The sequence below is a fragment of the Carassius gibelio genome, chromosome B7 (genome assembly GCF_023724105.1).
Source record: "Carassius gibelio isolate Cgi1373 ecotype wild population from Czech Republic chromosome B7, carGib1.2-hapl.c, whole genome shotgun sequence".
NCBI lineage: Eukaryota > Metazoa > Chordata > Actinopteri > Cypriniformes > Cyprinidae > Carassius > Carassius gibelio.
The window spans coordinates 31,615,400-31,633,666 of record NC_068402.1 but is presented as its reverse complement, the minus strand read 5'-3'; the positions used below and the strand labels follow the sequence as shown (position 1 = coordinate 31,633,666).

Here is an 18,267-nt window from a genome sequence, read left to right as displayed (position 1 = left end):
TTACATTTTAGATGTTGTGAGTCCATCTCTATTGTACATTTCAGTATCTATTCAAACATACAAAAATATATTTGTACCTGTAAATGTTACATACTAATACCTACTAAATAATACCAGGCTGGAATATCATGATCACCCTTTGAAGTGACTTGTGATTTCATGACATGAATATGGTTTTCATTAAAGTGGTTCTTTATTAAACATTACTAAACTCTTACTTCATCTGAAGATATGGTGCCTTTTTAAAATGCATTTTAACATTGTACATCCTCAATGCAGTTTTCTAGTCAGCTTCATGGTGGATGCCCGTGGAGGTGCCATGCGTGGATGCCGCCACAATGGTCTACGGCTGATCATTCCACCACGGAAATGCAGTGCCCCTACTCGAGTCACCTGTAGACTCGTGAAAAGGCACCGACTGGCCACCATGCCCCCCATGGTTGAGGGTGACGGTCTAGCTAGCAGGCTAATTGAGGTTGGACCCTCTGGAGCTCAATTCCTTGGGTAAGCAGCTATTGTTTTGTTTGGTAGATCGAACTGTTAGTTCAATTTAGACACAAAATAATGTGTACGATTTAAAATCTGAACAGGTTATCTTTTTATATTGACTATTAAATTATCATAAAATAACATGCTAATTTTTAATCAATTCTGAAAGTAGTCTGGTGCACTGGTCTACACTGGAAACATTTCTGTATAAAAGATCTCAAAAGGCAGTCTAATCTACATGTTAAATGACCCATCACACTTTTCTTGTTTTAAGTGACATTTAGGGGTGGGTAATAGACTAAAGTAAAAATTAAAATGTTTTTTCAGCAAACGTGATAAAATATTTGTTTATGAGTATACCCCTCGAACAAAATTGATTGATTTAAAAAAATACACATTTAATTAAAATCTATATTTCAGCTTTAATGTATACATTTCCACTTTTACTTAATACTGAAACATACTTAGAATTGCAATGGGTACATGTTACTGTTTCAGTGTAAAATAAGGGGAACCCCTGAAGCAGATCTAGAAAGGTGGTGCTGGGGTGGAGGAGGGCTAAAGGCTTGGACCAAGTTGGGGTGGAAATAAATAAAGACTAGAAAGGAAATAGATATTGATTTACTGTGTTGCCAACTTAAAGATGCAGTCAGCTACCCAGGAGAGATTTATGACTGAACTATACATTAGTTTTAATTCCAAATTAGATAAAATGTTGTTGGCAGTATATATATAAAAAAAAAAAAAACTTTTTCCAACTTTAACAGTGCTTTGATGAAATATTGTACAATGTTGTTATGGACTTGTTTGCTGCTTTATTATTCATCTCCTATCAAAATGGCTGGTGTTGCTCCTGCATTTCTGTATTTACAAAGGTTGCAACACCTTAAGCTTTGTTAATTTTTTATTATTTATTTATTTTGCTAAATGGCTTGCAGTGAAATGTAATGTACCAGCAAAAATTTATCTTTCTTAAATTGCTTCATGATTTTATATGTTTTTCCCTGGCTGACTAACAATTAATTAATGAAAATCTACATATATTGCAATTACAGGGCTGTGTCTGATATTGCTCCACATCCTTATATAGAGCCTTATTTGAGGGGACAGCCATTTGTAGTGTGAAACCATATTGGACATTACAAAGTGCACTTATTTAGTTCAATAATACACCTCAGCAAGTGCACAACCAACTTACACTCAACAGCTAGTCGCTAAAGAATACCCATGCACTGTCGTTGCATCAACTGAAATTCCTCAGTGTCGCAAAAAGATGGCATCTGCATCTTCATATTCTAGTGTTCGTTCATGTGATGTATTCTACACATATGAACCTTCCTTTGGGCAGGATGTGGTCTCAGTAGCTTTCTTTCCTTCTCCCATTTGGGAGGAAGAGCATTTCCTTAATGCTCTGGTCTGCAGACAGTGGGAAAAATGGAACAGAAAATATATAAATTTACTAAACAGGTTACATGGGGTGTTGGGAAGGTTACGATGTAGCTGTGTTCACTTGTTACCCAGCACACAGTTGCTTGCCATCAAGGACAATAAAGAAGAAGCCTTTTACTATGCATCAGTGGTCGAAAACTGTTTTTCAATTTAGCCATTCTGAAACTGAGAGAACGTACAAGCTTGACTTAATATCAGGGGACCCTTCATGTACCATAGGGGCACATGGTTTAATGGGGAAATTGTTTCAATTAAATGTGTTCTCACAAGCGCCCCCTTTGTTATTTAAGACAGGGTTACAGACTCAAATTTGTATGTGAAAATCTAGTGTAAAAAAATTTATACATTTATAGGCAAAAACATATTGTAATAATAAACCTAATTAAGAAATATACCTATACAGTACATATATGTAACCCTGGACCACAAAACCAGTTATATGTAGCACAGGTATATTTGTAGAATTAGCACTAGCCAACAATACACTGTATGGGTCAAAATTACAGATTTTTCTTTTATGTCAAAATCATTAGGATATTAAATAAAGGTCATTTTCTACAAATATATTTTTTGTAAATTTCCTACCATAAATATATCAAAACCTAATATGCATTGCTAAGGACTTTATTTTAGTTTTTTTAGGACCCTCAGACTCTAGATATTAAAATAGTTTTACAGTATATCTTCCAAATATTGTCCTATCCTAATAAACCATACATCAATGGAAAGCTTATTTATTCAGTATGTATAAATTTAGTCCAGGGTCAGGGGTCAAATATATATTTGAATGCAAACAAAATCCCAACTGGAGACTAGCATGAACGTGTTTGATGTAAGCAAATAGTTAAATAATATAGTAATTAATATTTGGAACATTTCAGATTTTCTAGGAAAATGAACTTTTGAAAATATTTGTAATAATGATGTTTCTGTTTTAATGCTCCCATGAGTCATTGGAGTTCCAATGAGTTTGCATGGAACAGGCTTTTAGCATGGTTTTTAAGAAACTAAACTAGGAGATAACTATAATATTAGTTGCTTATTACATTTATATCAACAACAAAATAATATTGCTGATTTATTTGCTGATTTATTTTATTAAAAAATTCCAGCATTTGACAATAAATCATGCAGAATTTGTCAAAATAATCATATGTATTACAAAAACTAGAGATTTTACAGTTCTTTTCTGATAACCATAAGGAAAAGCTCTTCTGACTTCTCTATTCTAAATGGAAATGGATCTACACAGGAAACTCGACAATATCCCATTTATGCTCTCTTTTCTCACTGCTGCTATTGGATGACAGTAAGCTCCACCTCCCTACTGCCCCACCCCCTCTGAATGAGGGTGAGAGTTTGGTTAGCCGCATTCTGCAACTGGGCCCACCAGGGACAAAATTTCTGGGGTAGGAGTAACACATAAAACAACCGATGGATGCCAGTCCCACACCCCACTTTATCTTCTTTTAAATTGTGTTGTATTTGGTTGTATTCTGCTTGTAAAGTGTCTCTTTATAGTAGTGTATGGTACCATATGTGAACCTTAGTGTCATTTTTTTTTTTTTTTTTTTTTTTTCATTTTAGTCTTGATTACTCATGAGTGTTTCCAAACTTGTTGAAACTGATTAACAAATTGTGGATATACTTACATACATCGCTATCAAAATCTCACAGGTTTGGGAATTCATGATCAAAACATTCCAAAATCACACTATTTGTAGTGATTGTCATACTATTTGTAGTGAAATGTGTTGTAAATCATGTGTTTCCTTTAGCTCCTTTAGATGAATGTTTGTACCCAGCTTTATGTGCTCATCCTTTTTTTTATGCCATTTGCTGAGCTACTTTTGTTGCAGCATGAATTTCAGTGGTTGTGTGCATTTTTAGGTATCAATATAATATGAATATTGCTATATGTGGCAAATACTTTTTGTATATTTGTGATTATTATTATTTTTTTTACTCATTAGGCCTCAGTCTAGTAGGCATGTCCAGTAGAATTTTAATGAAGTATTTAGACTTGCATCAAGAGATATCTGGGCATATCAAGGTGTTTCAGCAATTAAGTTAAAACGAATTGAAAGCCAAGTCCAGTTGCTTTTCATAATATACAATACAATACACATTATTAATGCATAACCTGCATGATATAAACTTTACTGGCTCCAGTTGATTTTAATCTTTGCAGTTACTATTACTGAATTAGTGAAAAGTAAATGTAATCGGAAATATCTAATTCCCATTCCTGAATGTTTTTATACCAAATGCATTACATTAAAACAGCAAGCCTCTCAAGATCATTTGTTACAGTGATTTCAGAGCTAAAATTATTAGCTTAACTGTAGATAATATGGTAGATATATAGACTTTGTACATAGAATTCAAAACACATGAACGCACACACTTACACGTTTTTATGAATAACATTCTTTAACTTCCTGCTGGGTGTTAGGCCGGTGATTGTGGAGATCCCTCACTTTGCGGCTCTAAGAGGAAAAGAGAGGGAGCTGGTGATCTTACGCAGTGAAACGGGAGAGAGTTGGAAAGAGCATCATTGTGAGTACACAGAAGAAGAGCTCAACCAGATCCTCAACGGCATGGATGAGGGTAAGAAAAAAACACATCATCTACATATAAGCATAGCATTGCATGTCTTATTGGCTGCTCTATACATTATGTACAACATTTTTTTTTTTTTTTGTTTTTTTTAGGGCTAGACCCACCAGAAGAGTTGGAGAAAAAGCGAATCTGTCGCATTATCACTCGAGACTTTCCACAGTATTTTGCTGTGGTGTCACGAATTAAGCAAGACAGTAATCTGATTGGTCCAGAAGGTGGTATTCTGAGTAGCACTGTGGTCCCTCAAGTACAGGCTGTCTTCCCAGAGGGAGCTCTCACTAAACGCATCCGTGTTGGCCTACAGGTAGCATGGAGATTAAATAAAAAAATATTAAAGTGTAGAATCATAGTGCACACAGCTGTATTTTAGTTTTATTTTATTTTCCTTTATTTGTCAGTAATTGCTGTTCATTTAGCTATAACATAATAATGGTAATGTTTAGGGCTGGTAAGCGATTACAATTTTTAATCTAATTAATTACATGATGTGGTGATTAATTAATCTAATTAATTACACATCAAATTTGGAGAAATTACTCTGAAAAGATCATTTAAAGTCATCAAACAGAGTACATTACAAAAAGTAGGTTCAGAAAGAAATATTTAGTTTGATAAAATGTATTACATATACTCTTTTGGACAACGTGAGAAAATGATGACAGAATTGTAATTTTTGTTCGGGTTTATTATGATAGTTTGTATCATTATTGCCTTTGCTTTTTGGCCAGGCTCAACCAATGAGTATTGATGTAGTGAGGAAGAATTTGGGCAATAAAGCCACATTCAGCCCTATAGTCACTCTGGAACCACGGAGGAGGAAATTCCATAAACCCATAACCATGACCATCCCTATCCCAAAGAGCTCCGCTGACCCAATCCATGGCGGCTTTGGAGGTGGAGATGTTCCTACATTACGTTTGCTATGCAGCATCACAGGTAAGAAAGTACACAGGAATGTACAGAAACCAAACAAAATGCTCTTCATTCTGTAGCACAATATGCATCGAAAGTGTATTAAAGGTTAAGCGTAACACTGTAGCACAGTGTACAACTAGTTGCATATGTTAAGTCATGTAGAGCCTATAATAATCTACTTGCACTGAGCTTAATGGTGTACTTCTGATTTGAAATAAAAATAATTACCATTTTCTGGTTATAAATGTTTATAATATGCCATTGTTGTTATTGTTGTACAAACATTGTTGCTTAATTTATAAACATATTTGAATTTTGTAACCAAAGACCATTTTTTTGCATGTTTAGGTGGGACCACTCCTGCTCAGTGGGAGGATATCACTGGGACTACACCATTAACATTCACCAGTGACTGTGTGTCTTTCACGACAAATGTGTCTGCCAGGTATTTTATCTACAAGCATTGCCTGGTAGAGCATTACTCAGTTTATGTTAAATGCATACTATTATGTATTTTTGATTTGAAAGTATTCCTTGTTTTTGAATTACACATTTTCCCGTTAAAACCTAATCCTCAGTGAAGCCCACAATCAAACAAACAGTCAATAAACTAATGAATTAATTGATTAAATTGCACCAATATCTCCTATATTTTCTTCATTAGATTCTGGCTTATAGACTGCAGGCAGGTTCAGGAGTCGGTGAACTTCGCCACTCAGGTGTATCGTGAGATCATCTGTGTACCTTACATGGCCAAATTCGTCATCTTTGCCAAAACACATGACCCTATCGAGGCTCGATTGCGCTGTTTCTGTATGACTGACGATAAAATGGACAAAACTTTGGAGCAGCAAGAGAACTTCACAGAAGTGGCACGTAGCCGAGATGTGGAGGTCAGTCATGGGTATTGCTACACTGGATTCTTTTTAATATACTTCAGTGTAGCCCAGGTAGATATTTCTCGGTATTGTATTGTCTAAACTAGTATTTCCCAACCAATTTGCCTTAAATAGTAATTGTTTGGGAGTTTTATTTTTAATGAAGTAATTTCAATTACACATACCTTTTAACCACATTATTTTTGTAAAAAATGTGGCTGGTTTATTTGATCGACAAGCTTCAAGAGACCACACACATTAAATGAAGGTGGAAGTTATTACCAGAAGGGAAGTAATTATCAGCTGGTTCTGACCATTTGGAGCATTCTGAGAAACTACATGTGAATATTATTATTATTATTTATAATTTTTAGACTATTTGCAGTGATTTTTTCTTTCTTTCTTTTTTTTACCACAAATAAAGAGGTGTTCCTTACAAAATAGTATACCATGAATGCTTACATTAATTAATAAACTAATTGGAATTGTTGTTTGGAACTGGAATTCAACTTTTTTCACAGCTGCAGTGTTAACTGAAAAAAAAAACTGTAAAGTGTTTAGTAACTTGATGCAACTTGACAGAATAAACTGTCTATTTTTTTATATTTTTTTTTTAATGAATACTGGTTTACAGCAGCTTCAAGCCCATCTCATATTTATAAGGGAACATTTAAATTACAGAGAATTTGAGATAATAACAAATTTATTGTCTTACAGCTGATCAAATGAATCATCTTGCAATCAGTTGAACTTCCCATAATTATCAACTCTGAAAGTATATTACTTTTGTTGACCACCTAGAATAATAGTACAGTAAAATCACTATTTATTAGTAAGATAAAAAGATTAAGACATTAACTTGTAAGCACAGAGCACAATAAACATTTTCTTTAAATACTGTACTCTTTTAAGACTGTAGTTTATTAAAAAAATATATATTTTATTCATTCTAGTACATGTGAATTTTAACACACGTCTAACAAGCTGAAAGAAAGAAGGAAAGACAGATAAAAAATGGCTTTGTACAGACTTGAAAAATATCTATTTCACAGACCTGACCTGAACAAACCATTTTGTAAATGAGTGGGAAACTTAAGCTTTGGGGCAAAGTTTAAATTAGACTAGACAACTACAGTAGATGGCTGGTTCTGGTTCTGAGCAGTTATTTAGACACTCTCTTTAGTTTAGGATGTAGCTATCCTAACTTTGTTCTCCTCCCCTCAAATTAATCAACATGTTATTTTCTTAGTCACATGGTTCGTGATCATCCTGCTCTTGCAGTATATAATTTAGTAATGATTTCTATAAAAAGAATATTATACATTCTCTCCAAAATTGATTACCATCAGCATTTAGGAAATTATTTACCAACCACACATACACACGTTTGAATGCTTTTTTAACAAAGAGACTGTTATCGTTATGTTATGTTGCATTCTAGGTATTAGAAGGTAAACCAATCTATGTAGACTGTTTTGGAAACCTGGTTCCTCTAACAAAAAGTGGCCAGCATCATGTCTTCAGCTTCTATGCCTTTAAAGAGAATCGACTGGCTCTTTTTATCAAAGTAAGTCAACTATGATACATCTGAAGAATAAGAATTTGATTCATACACTGGTTTAACTGCACACTTGGTAAATCACTTGTAGATACGAGACAACGCTCAAGAGCCTTGTGGACGTTTGTCCTTCACAAAAGAACCAAGATCTTACAGGACTTTGACTCATAGTGCAATATGCAATTTAAACATCACCCTGCCAGTTTACTCAAAGGTAAGTTAATGGCCTTTGCTATTACTGACATTACAGAGCTGCAAAGTGCATTGTCCACTGAAATTTCCATTTATTTTGTGTTTTGTCAGCTTTTATGGCAGGTTTGCATGCATTACATTCATTTTGTTGCTGTTATATGATTGTTTCAGGCCACAATATCTACATAGCTTTATATAAGTGAGTAACATTATCAGACATAGATGAAGCACCACAGCATTTAATTAGACTATTACACATATCATTGCTGTGGTTATTTGGAAAGCCTCATCATTAGTGCCACATTTTCCTTCTATTTCTTTATTTTATTTCCTTGTTTAATATTGCAGTGTACTGGGGTTAAAATTGATAAATGCTTTCATGCATTTCTGTTGTACTTAACCCTTGTCACACCTCACTGGCTGGCTTCAGATATGTTCTGTTGCTTTGGTAACTGCTTTGCCTGCTCTCTCTGTCCCCTTCTGTCTCTCTTGTACTTCTGTCCTTTCTATCTTCCCGGCGCTCTCTGCCTCTTTTGCTGCTTTTTGCTCCTCAAAGGAATCAGATTCAGAACAAGAACCTGATGAGGAGGTAACTGCAATTTTGCACTTTAATTGACAAAATGTCTTTTGCTTTCCTCCATTATCTCAGTTTAAAACTCCAGTCTGCAGTCTCACTGGCTTTAATTACAGTATTATGAGTAGTACTAACAGCATTTTGTTAGTGCACAGACAAAAGCTGTTGTGTGAACAGTATTACTTAGAAAATGTTTTGAAACCCTTAGGATCTCATGTATGGCCCCTTAAATTATTATTATTATTTTGATTGTTTGCTTGTTTTTAGTAGCAATGGCTTGATGCATAAAATACATATCATTATAACAGGTTTACACACATTTTCTCATAGCTATATATTGTTTGCTGCACCAGCAGTGATACAGTAGATATAATGTCAGCATCCAGACAACTTATGTGGGGTCAAATAGCATGAAATCAGAAAGTAAATTAGCAGTTTTAAGCTAAAAATATGTATGTCTGTTAATGCATAGCATGTATACAACTGAATTTTCTTCACCTGTTTTTTTTGTTGTTGTTGTTGTTTTTAACAGACAAGCCGGACACTTGAGAAATGTAAGAAGTCTAGTTTAACTAAACTATTTTTTTCTTGCACGGGGCACCTTTCCACTTAACTTACTAACTGAGAATGTCACCACTGTAAAATAACTTACAAAGCATGGTATTAACATTCCAAAAACAATTATTTGTGTCTGAGTGAGTTAACTATTTGCCTGTTGTAAAATACTTTTCTCAGTTAAATTAAAATTAATGTTAGCTTCAGGGTAATGATTCTCAGATTTCTTTCACATTATATTACATTATAAACATAAAGAGTCTATATAAAATATATAAAATGGGTTCCTTTTGCTATTGAAAAAGCACATTTTAACAGTCAATTTCTATAAGACTTTAAAGGTACACTATGTAACTTTTTTGTTCACAATTTTTTTGTTTACTTTATATGACTTTAGGTAGATTATGAATAAATCTACCCAAACATGTTTTTGTCTTTTTCTGACTCACTAAGGTACACCTATAATGTTTGTATTGGTACTATTTTAGACCGAGCAGGATGCTAAGGAGTAGCACAGTATGCAAAGTAGCTCTGGCTACAGTGTTTTTCACAAGATGCAATTATTTTGTTTATTAACCTCTAGAGCACAAAAGTTATGTAGTGTCCTTTTAAACATTCTATCTAACATCTATCTTTAAGTGGTAATTAATTGCATTGTCCTATGTTAATTAATATACCCATTTGAGACACAAAAGCACCCATTTTATAATGACTACTCAACCAGTGGTTTTTAAATGAATAGTTCACCCCAAAATTGAACATGTCAAAATTTAACATTGCATCACTTGCATCAACTCTAGTCCATCATTTAAGGTCTTGTGAAGTAAAAAGCTGCATGCATGTAAGAATCAAATCTACCCTTTGTTAAGGCATTTTAACTTCAAACCATTGCTTCTGGTCAAAATACGAGTCCATAAACAATAATAACACTTCCTCCATTCAAAAAGCCCATCCATTGTTGTCTTCTCACATCAAAATCCAGTGACATATTTGTTTTGAATTGCTTTGGACTGATTTTGCTTCTAAACTGTTCTTGATCTTTGGGTATTTCTCTCCTGATTTAGACGAAATGTCTTTTTTAACTAGAGAAAGCAATATTATGTATAGAGGTGGTTAAACAAGTAAAAACGTCAAAAATGTCTTAATTAGGGACTTATTTTTAAAAAACATGCAGATATTCACTTTACTAGACATTTATTGATGGGCTGGAGTTGTATGGATTACTTGTGGATTATTTTTTTATTTTTGGTGAACTATTCTTTTGGGTCTGGGGAACCATTGCTCTACATGTTTTGTATGTTTCTCTTATCTCACACAGTATAGTTCGGCTCTCTTCTAACAAGCTCATGACCCTAATCTAGTATGTTGAATAAGGGGGAAACATGTGCAGAGCTGTGGTTTCCCATTTTCCTATTTAAGGTGATAGTGAGTGTAGCTTTCTTTTTCATGTAAGAATCATTCTGATCGGTTTATGGATCATGATAGAAGGAGGGGTTTTAAATAGTCACTTTTTATGTACAATGTGAATTTCATTCATACTGTGGTGATGTTTATGTTTTCAACATTGTTTTAGAGCCCTATTCCCTTCCATTGCACAATAACAATCTGCAAAGCAAATTATGATTTCCATCTAAATCTGTATGAGTCACCCTCATTAGTACCTTTTTAGTGCCTTTAAAAAAAAAAAAATAAGCCAGCCTAGCAATACTCTTCCCTCTATTGATATGCTGTAAGAATGTACAAAACACTGAAGTGAGCATATGATATAAACCTGTAGCTAAACTAGTCATTGCACAGTTTGTATGCATTTATTTATTAGATGTGTTGCTTTATCAGTTGGATATTAAAATTGTACAGTTTTCTTACTATTGCTTTAGACAATATCAAATCACCACACTATGTAATGTGACCTATAAGTATAGTATACATGAGGTTAATGTTTAGGTATAAGTAAAACTTAGAATCCAGATTTATTTCAACATTTACCTTAGTATACACTAACATGTTAGTTTACTAAGGAAATAACAGCTTAAACAGAGTATTTTGAATGCTGTCTTGTGTGTGTGAATGATTTTTCATAACTGCTCTTTGTTTAACACTATTCATCATTGCCACTACTAATATATATAAACACTTTCAATTATGATTAAAAGAATATAGCTTATGTTGTTTTTCAAATGCATTTATTTCCACATTCTAAAAACACATTTATTTATTTATTTATTTATTTGTCATTGCATTTTAGTTGCATATCACTGGCTTTCTTGAAAAAAAAAAAAAAAAAAACAAGTTAGTAAGTTGCATTCTCTCTTTCTCTCTTTTTCTTTCTTCTGTAGTCATGAGTTCTACATGAGCAATGTCTACTTTGTGTCACTGTTCTTCAGTACATGTACAAGTGTTTGGGTTGGCTTATTTTTGTGTCCCTTTTGGAAATATTGCGTTAGTTTGTTTTTTGTTTGTGTGTGAGTGTGCTGTTGAACCAAATGTGAATAAGCAAGTTACTTGCTTATACTTCTGTTGTCTTTAAGATTTGGTTAGTATTTGCTTTGCAGTTGTTATTTTCCCATGAGTCCAGTAGACTCTCCACCACTCATTATCCCACAATCCACTTAGTTTTTTGTCATCTTGAAGCCTTCTGGTCCTTGAAACTTGAATTTATCCCTTATCTCCTTTTCCAATCTCTGTCCCTTTAATTTAAATTTTGGTTAATTTGCTCCTTAAATGTCACCCAAATGGAAGATGATGAAGACACTGAAACAACTGAAACATCATTCCTGAAAACACAACTAATCCGAGACTCCCCTGCCCTAGCAAGTCCAGATTTACTCTCTGAAGTGTCAGAGATGAAACAAGACCTTATCAAAATGACTGTTATTCTGACTACTGATTCCTCAGAGAAAGCAGGTCCCATGCAAGGGGATTATTTAGATAAGGGGGTGGAGGAGGTGTCAGCAGAGCCTTTTGAGATAATGGAAAAAGTCAAAGAGGATTTGGAAAAAGTTAGTGAAATTCTGAGAAGTGGAACATGTGACAAGGAAGAGTCTGCAAAAACAGACAGCCACCCATATAGGAAGGATGAGGGCTGGGTTCTACTAACAGAAAGTGAAATCGAAGAGGCAAAAATGATGGCTGCATTTGAATCTCAAGAATCACTTCTAAAGGAAGTTCGAGTCAACAGAGGATCACAGAGACCAAAGGGTGCTAGGGACAGGCCTGGCATAGAGACTGGTCCCAGGGGTGAAATTAAGGAATACTTATTGGATGTGTCTGATACATCTAAGCCTGAATCCCAAGAGTCTCCATCACAGCAAAGGTTCACTGAGGTTGTTCTGCGCAGAGGTGGTCGGAAAATAGTCCCAACAGTGGCAAAAGACACTAAGGCCCATACAACAGATGTAAAAAAGCCAATAAGAAGAAAAGGACCTCAAGGACACACAGATGAAACCCACTCATCTAGCACAAAAGAAAGTATTGTTAGTAAAAGCACTGGGAAGTCTTCCGAAGGGCATGCCTTTCTACCCGTCCCTGGAGATCAGAAAAAGTCTCCTGTTTCACCAGTGGTTGAGGAGACACCAATCGGTTCCATCAAAGAGAAAGTTAAGGCTCTTCAAAAGAAAGTAGAGGAAGAACAAAAAGGTCAGAAAAAACAAACAGGCCAAAAACCTCCATATAAAGCAACAGAATCCAAAGCATCTTCTGTTGTGAAAGATCAGAAAACATCAGGCATGAAAAAACAGACTTCTTCACCCCAGAAACAGTCTCCTGCTAGGTCAACAGGCTCTGAGCCTGTGAGACTAGAAGAAACCATGTCTGTAAGAGAACTAATGAGAGCATTTCAAACTGGCCAAGACCCCTCAAAAAGAAAGGCTGGGCTCTTTGAGCACACAGGTCCTTCCAAAACAGAAAACACTACAGTGAGTAAACCAGAGGCTATCCTCACAAAGTCACAATGTTTTGCCCAAGCACCCTCACATGAAGACGTGTCTCTTGATGTTTTAAAGCCTGAAGATCACCATGAAGAAAAAGAAGTCAAAACTTGTCCACACATAAAAAAATCTGAAGACACTGAAAAAGATACAGAAGCAAGTCAAAGGGGTCATCAATGTCCACAGGAAAAGAGTGGTAAGGCTGTGGTTTCTGGAATAGTGTCAGCAGGTCCTTTTACTCACTCAAGCATGGCAACAACAATTCCTCAAAATTCGTCAGATCAGTGCAGAGATCTTTTACCTGACAACGGTACAGAGAACATTGCATTTGATGACAGCTCTGACAGCATTAGACATGCAGCATTGGTTGACTCGCCCAATGCAAGCCTTGCTGAAGTGGAAGCCCCATTGAGTTCTGAGGAAAGTTACAAACATGAGGGCATGGCTGAGACTCCAGAAACAAGCCCTGAGAGCCTCTCATTATCACCGAAAAAACCAGCTCAGTCTATACTTGCAAAGACCTCAAAATCAGTAGCAGTCACTCCTAAAGTCAAGACAAGTAAAATATCTGTTTCCTTTTCTACTGAGATGAAGACAACCAATGAACAGGCATCTGAAACTACAGTTCATCCAGCATTGAGCAAAGCAGTGGATGAACCAACAAAAAGTGAGTCTGTGTCTATTCCTCTTGGAAATAGGGGGCTGAACTTTGAGGGTGAACAAACTTCTGTGGATAAGGACATTGTTTCTGTGTCATCCAAACCATCTAAATCTCGAAAACTGACGAAAAGAACATCTGAAACACTAGAGTGTTTTTTGAGCGATGAGGAATCCTTTGATGGTCAATTAATACCTACCTCTGCTGACTCTCTGGCCTCAAGGGCAGCTACACAGGATCATGGTGGTTTAGTGCTACCGCTTAGACACCAAGATTCAGAGAACCTTAGTCCAGTAGCTGATGATTCTTTTACTATTAGCCACAAGGACTCTTTAGAGGATAGTCCACTGATGGAAGACGACTCTTCCCATAAAACCCCAGACTCTATTGAGCCTAGTCCAACAAAAGAATCCCCATGCCGTGACTCTTTAGAAAGCAGCCCCATAGAGATGAAAACCAACCTGGTTTTTCCCCCTACAGTAGAACAACCCAGTGTGACCACAGGGCCCCTGACATCCTCCAAAGCCCCTGAAATCCCCCCAGACAGTTTGCATAGTAGAATGCTCAAAGAACAGGAGGGTAATGCTGACGATGACGGTTGTGAGCAGACTTCCCTGATGACAAGTTCGGGTAAGAGTCCTCTCTCACCTGACACACCAAGTTCTGAAGAGGTAAGTTATGAGGTCAATCCCAAAACCCCAGACCCCATGGTCCTGATTGTTCCCTTTAGGCCATCAGTAATTCCTGAGGAGACAGTAGAAGATGCTGAGTTGAAGTTTGGCCTGACACAGAGGAAAATTACTCCAGAGGAAGAGATGTTTAAAATGGCTGCCAAAATAAAAACATTTGATGAAATGGAGCAAGATGAAAAAGACAAAAAGGACAATAGAAAAGATAGTGAATCCTTTCAGACCTTGGTAGCGTCTGATGCAAGAGATGAAAGCTTCAAATTGTTTGAACATACATCCAAAAATGAAAGATCCTCTGTGAATGATGTTGGGTTTAGTGAACTCAAACAAGCCTCAGAGATAGCACGGTCTGTTGAACCGATCATTAAAGTACAACCTCCCTCTCCTTTTCCAGCAGGTATTCATAAGAGCCCACAAACATCTGACGACATTCAACAAACCGTGGCCCACAGTGCAGCTTCTTCAGCTGAATCAGCAATGAGGAGACCTCTGTCTGTCTCAGAAAAGCATACCATAATGCCAAACCTTCAAGAATGTCATAGTGAGAAATTTAAGGACAAAAATTATATTGATTCAGAGTTAGTACAGCTAAACAAAACCGCATCTAATAGCAAAAATATAACTGATGAACAAAAAGAGCAAAGCTTAAAAAGATCAAAAGGAAATCAAGAAATGTACAGTCATGAACAGCAGGAGGCGGCAGATAATTATCAAAATAGTCAGGAAGAGTCTAATGTAACAGATGAGATTAAAGGGGATTACATGAGGAATCCAGGGACATTTTATGTTGATATTTGTAGTGACAGCTTAGACACTGATACTATTCCAATTATTATTGGGGAAAAAAAAGAAACATTTAAACCAGAAATATGTATTTATGATGACACAGAGGAAGATGATGCTGAGCAGGAACCTCCTAAGACTGAATCTAGAGGAGTTACAGCAAAAGCAGAGACAGACGCCTGGAATTCAATGCGAGAAGATGATGATGCATTTGCAGCAAGACTCAAAGAGGAAGAGCAAAAAATCTTGGGTCTGGCTGTAGATCGGCATTCCCAAGGGGCGACTCCAGACACAACACCAGCAAGGACACCCACTGAGGATGGTACACCAACAAGTGAACAGAATCCTTTCCTTTTCCAGGAAGGAAAACTTTTTGAGATGACAAGAAGTGGTGCAATAGACATGACAAAAAGGAGTTACGAGGAGGAAGGGTTTGCATTTTACCAAATAGAGCAACCCATTGTAGAGGGCATAGCAGAAGATGAAGGTAATGAACCTGTTAGAGCATCAAATGATGCTGAGAATGAGATTGGTTGCAACCTGTCTTTGCAAATAAAAGCAGAGGAGGATGAAGACCTCCTTAAAGAGGCTAAAGATTTATTTGTACATTCTCATGCTGGGGATGATCTGGCTGCAGGTACAAAGTCAGATATTTCAATGGCTAAAACCCCCATTAAATTGGATGACTCTGCCTCAACCAAAATCTTAGAGAAGGACCCAACAATGTTAGAGGTTAAATCAGACAAATTTATGAGTGAGGGACATTTAGTATCTGATCCTGGTTCCTCTGACACTGTAATAGTCAATGTCCAAAAAGCAGTGTCAACAGTTTCTAGATCAGCTCATTCCCAACAAGATCAGGAGTCCTCAGATTCCTCACCAAAAGATCCCCACTCAGTTATAGAACAAACCAAAACCCCTGAAAAGACAGAATCCCAAAGTAAAGCTGTCTCTAAAAGTTACACTGCAGCATCTCAATCATCTAAGGCTAGAAAAGATATGTCCACCTCCAAAGAGGAAGAGGAACCAAAGTCCCGAATCCCTGTTAAGGCAAGCTCCGTCAGGTCTGAATGTGTTGAACCTGCTAAGGGCAAAAAGTCAAAGTTGCCCATAAAACCTCAATCAAGGCGAAAATCTGAGACGGACACAAGCCCATTCTTAACCTCCAGTTTAACAAAGTCTTCCAAAGCCAAGAGCTTCTGTGAAAGTGATTCCACCAAGAAACCAGCCAAAAAGGACCAGAATCGTCCAACAAGCACTCACCTATCCAGCACAACTAAGACTCTTCCATCAAGATTACCAGTCAGGGGAAAGCCTGGTCAGCCAGTTCAAACTTCCACACCAGCAAAACAAAAAAAGTGTCAGCCAAGGGACACAAACAAACAGTCCATTGCGTTTTTTGAAGAGATTAGTCAAGAAGCAGCTAAGGTAGTGGAGAGTTTGGCTCAGGCAGAGAAAGACAAACATGTGGCTGCTGCCTTGTCTGATGATGAAAGAAGCACCATTAATGCCTCAGTAATAGAGAGTGAACCTTTAATTGACATGCAAATGCCTTTCCCTGAGGATTCCTTGGTCATTGAGCCCAGATGGGACAACCCTGTTGAGACCCAGATGGAACGAATCCCTGCTGATAAAGTCCTAAGTCAAGGTATCCCCCATCTCTTGGGGCCCATTATCTCTTTCTCATCTGCCTCAGAACCTCAGTGATAAAAGTGCTGCTTCTCTGTGTTGTAACTAATGCTTCAACTCTTTGTGGTGTTTCTATGATGTATGGGTTATGTTTGTGACTGTCTATTTTCTTTTTATCTGACTTAAATTTCAACATTTATATAAAACCAAATGCATTGGTTAGTATTTATAGTGTTTTTTGTTTGTTTGTTTTTTAGCCAGTAATATAAATTATGACAGAACTGGTTAAATTTAAAACGTGAGTTGTGAGATGCTGTGAGATGCTTAACATTTACAATGTTAGCAAATCTTAGGAGAGTTATTCATAGTATTTATTCATGAGTGATAGTTTAGCTAGTGTTTGCTCACTGCTTGGAAGTTGAAATTAGTCAGAAATGTTGGTTTAAAAACTATAGTTAAAAATATGAATTGACATATTTTTTTACATGAGAAAGCCAGTGACCTTATTTATCTTAACATTAAATGATAAAAAAATAAATAAAATAAAAATAGTGTTATATTTATGTGCTTATGTGGCTTTTGCTGCTTTGCTGGAATTTGCAGTAGATCCACAGGATGAGGCTGACAGGAAAGAGGGGCGTCTGGCTATAATAGCAGATCACCTTGGTTTCAGCTGGTCAGGTAAGCGGCTTTTTAAAATATCAATTAACCAGCTTTCCGAGATGCTGTCATTACGCTAATTTGGGTATAGTGACTTGCGAGCAGAGAGCTTAGATGTTGACAGAGCAATACAGTATGTATAAATATACAAAAGTTAGACAGAAAGTATTTATATAAACTTTAAACAAGTGCCTATGGTTTCAAAACATCTGGGCACCACTGCTCCATACTGACATTTTTTTTAAAGGTCAGTATGTAGTACAATACCTAATCATACGGTTCAAGAGTCACCCAGCAATAATAGAAAAGACATTGTAGTTAAAACAGTAGAATTGTTTAAGATGTTGGATTAATTTTTTCATTGTAGTTGCATTTGTTTGCAATAATTGTCATGCCTACATTTTATTATTGTAAACTTATTTCAACACATGCCTTGCAGTTAGGACACTTTTGTTTCATAATACTTTGTTGGTCTGAATTGAATACATGATTTATTACCAATGTGTTTTTGTTCAATCAGAATTGGCTCGAGAGCTTGAATTCAGTGAGGTACAGATCAATCAGATAAGAAATGAGAACCCAAATTCTCTACAAGACCAAAGCCATGCCCTCATAAGGCTATGGAAAGAAAGGGAGGGTAAAAATGCTACAGGTAAGATAACTGATCATGTGTTTTCCTTTAGTTTATAT

The 18,267-nt window shown here is 36.2% G+C and overlaps 1 protein-coding gene across 3 annotated transcripts in view; it reads left to right on the top strand.

Annotated features, from left to right (window-relative positions):
* ank2b (ankyrin 2b, neuronal) overlaps positions 1–18,267 on the top strand; it is a 182,588-nt gene that overhangs the window by 134,437 nt on the left and 29,884 nt on the right. The window contains exons 30-44 of one of the 3 annotated variants that reach the window (XM_052560180.1): positions 280–504; positions 3,249–3,347; positions 4,394–4,548; positions 4,653–4,864; positions 5,289–5,496; positions 5,824–5,920; positions 6,140–6,368; positions 7,795–7,920; positions 8,003–8,125; positions 8,660–8,692; positions 9,210–9,231; positions 11,972–14,446; positions 15,395–16,936; positions 17,521–17,598; positions 18,098–18,229. In XM_052560180.1, coding sequence (XP_052416140.1) covers positions 280–504; positions 3,249–3,347; positions 4,394–4,548; positions 4,653–4,864; positions 5,289–5,496; positions 5,824–5,920; positions 6,140–6,368; positions 7,795–7,920; positions 8,003–8,125; positions 8,660–8,692; positions 9,210–9,231; positions 11,972–14,446; positions 15,395–16,936; positions 17,521–17,598; positions 18,098–18,229 — 5,756 coding nt within the window. Of the gene's footprint in view, positions 1–279; positions 505–3,248; positions 3,348–4,393; positions 4,549–4,652; positions 4,865–5,288; positions 5,497–5,823; positions 5,921–6,139; positions 6,369–7,794; positions 7,921–8,002; positions 8,126–8,659; positions 8,693–9,209; positions 9,232–11,971; positions 16,937–17,520; positions 17,599–18,097; positions 18,230–18,267 lie in introns of all 3 variants that reach the window. The other 2 variants (XM_052560179.1, XM_052560181.1) reach the window with 2 other exon arrangements.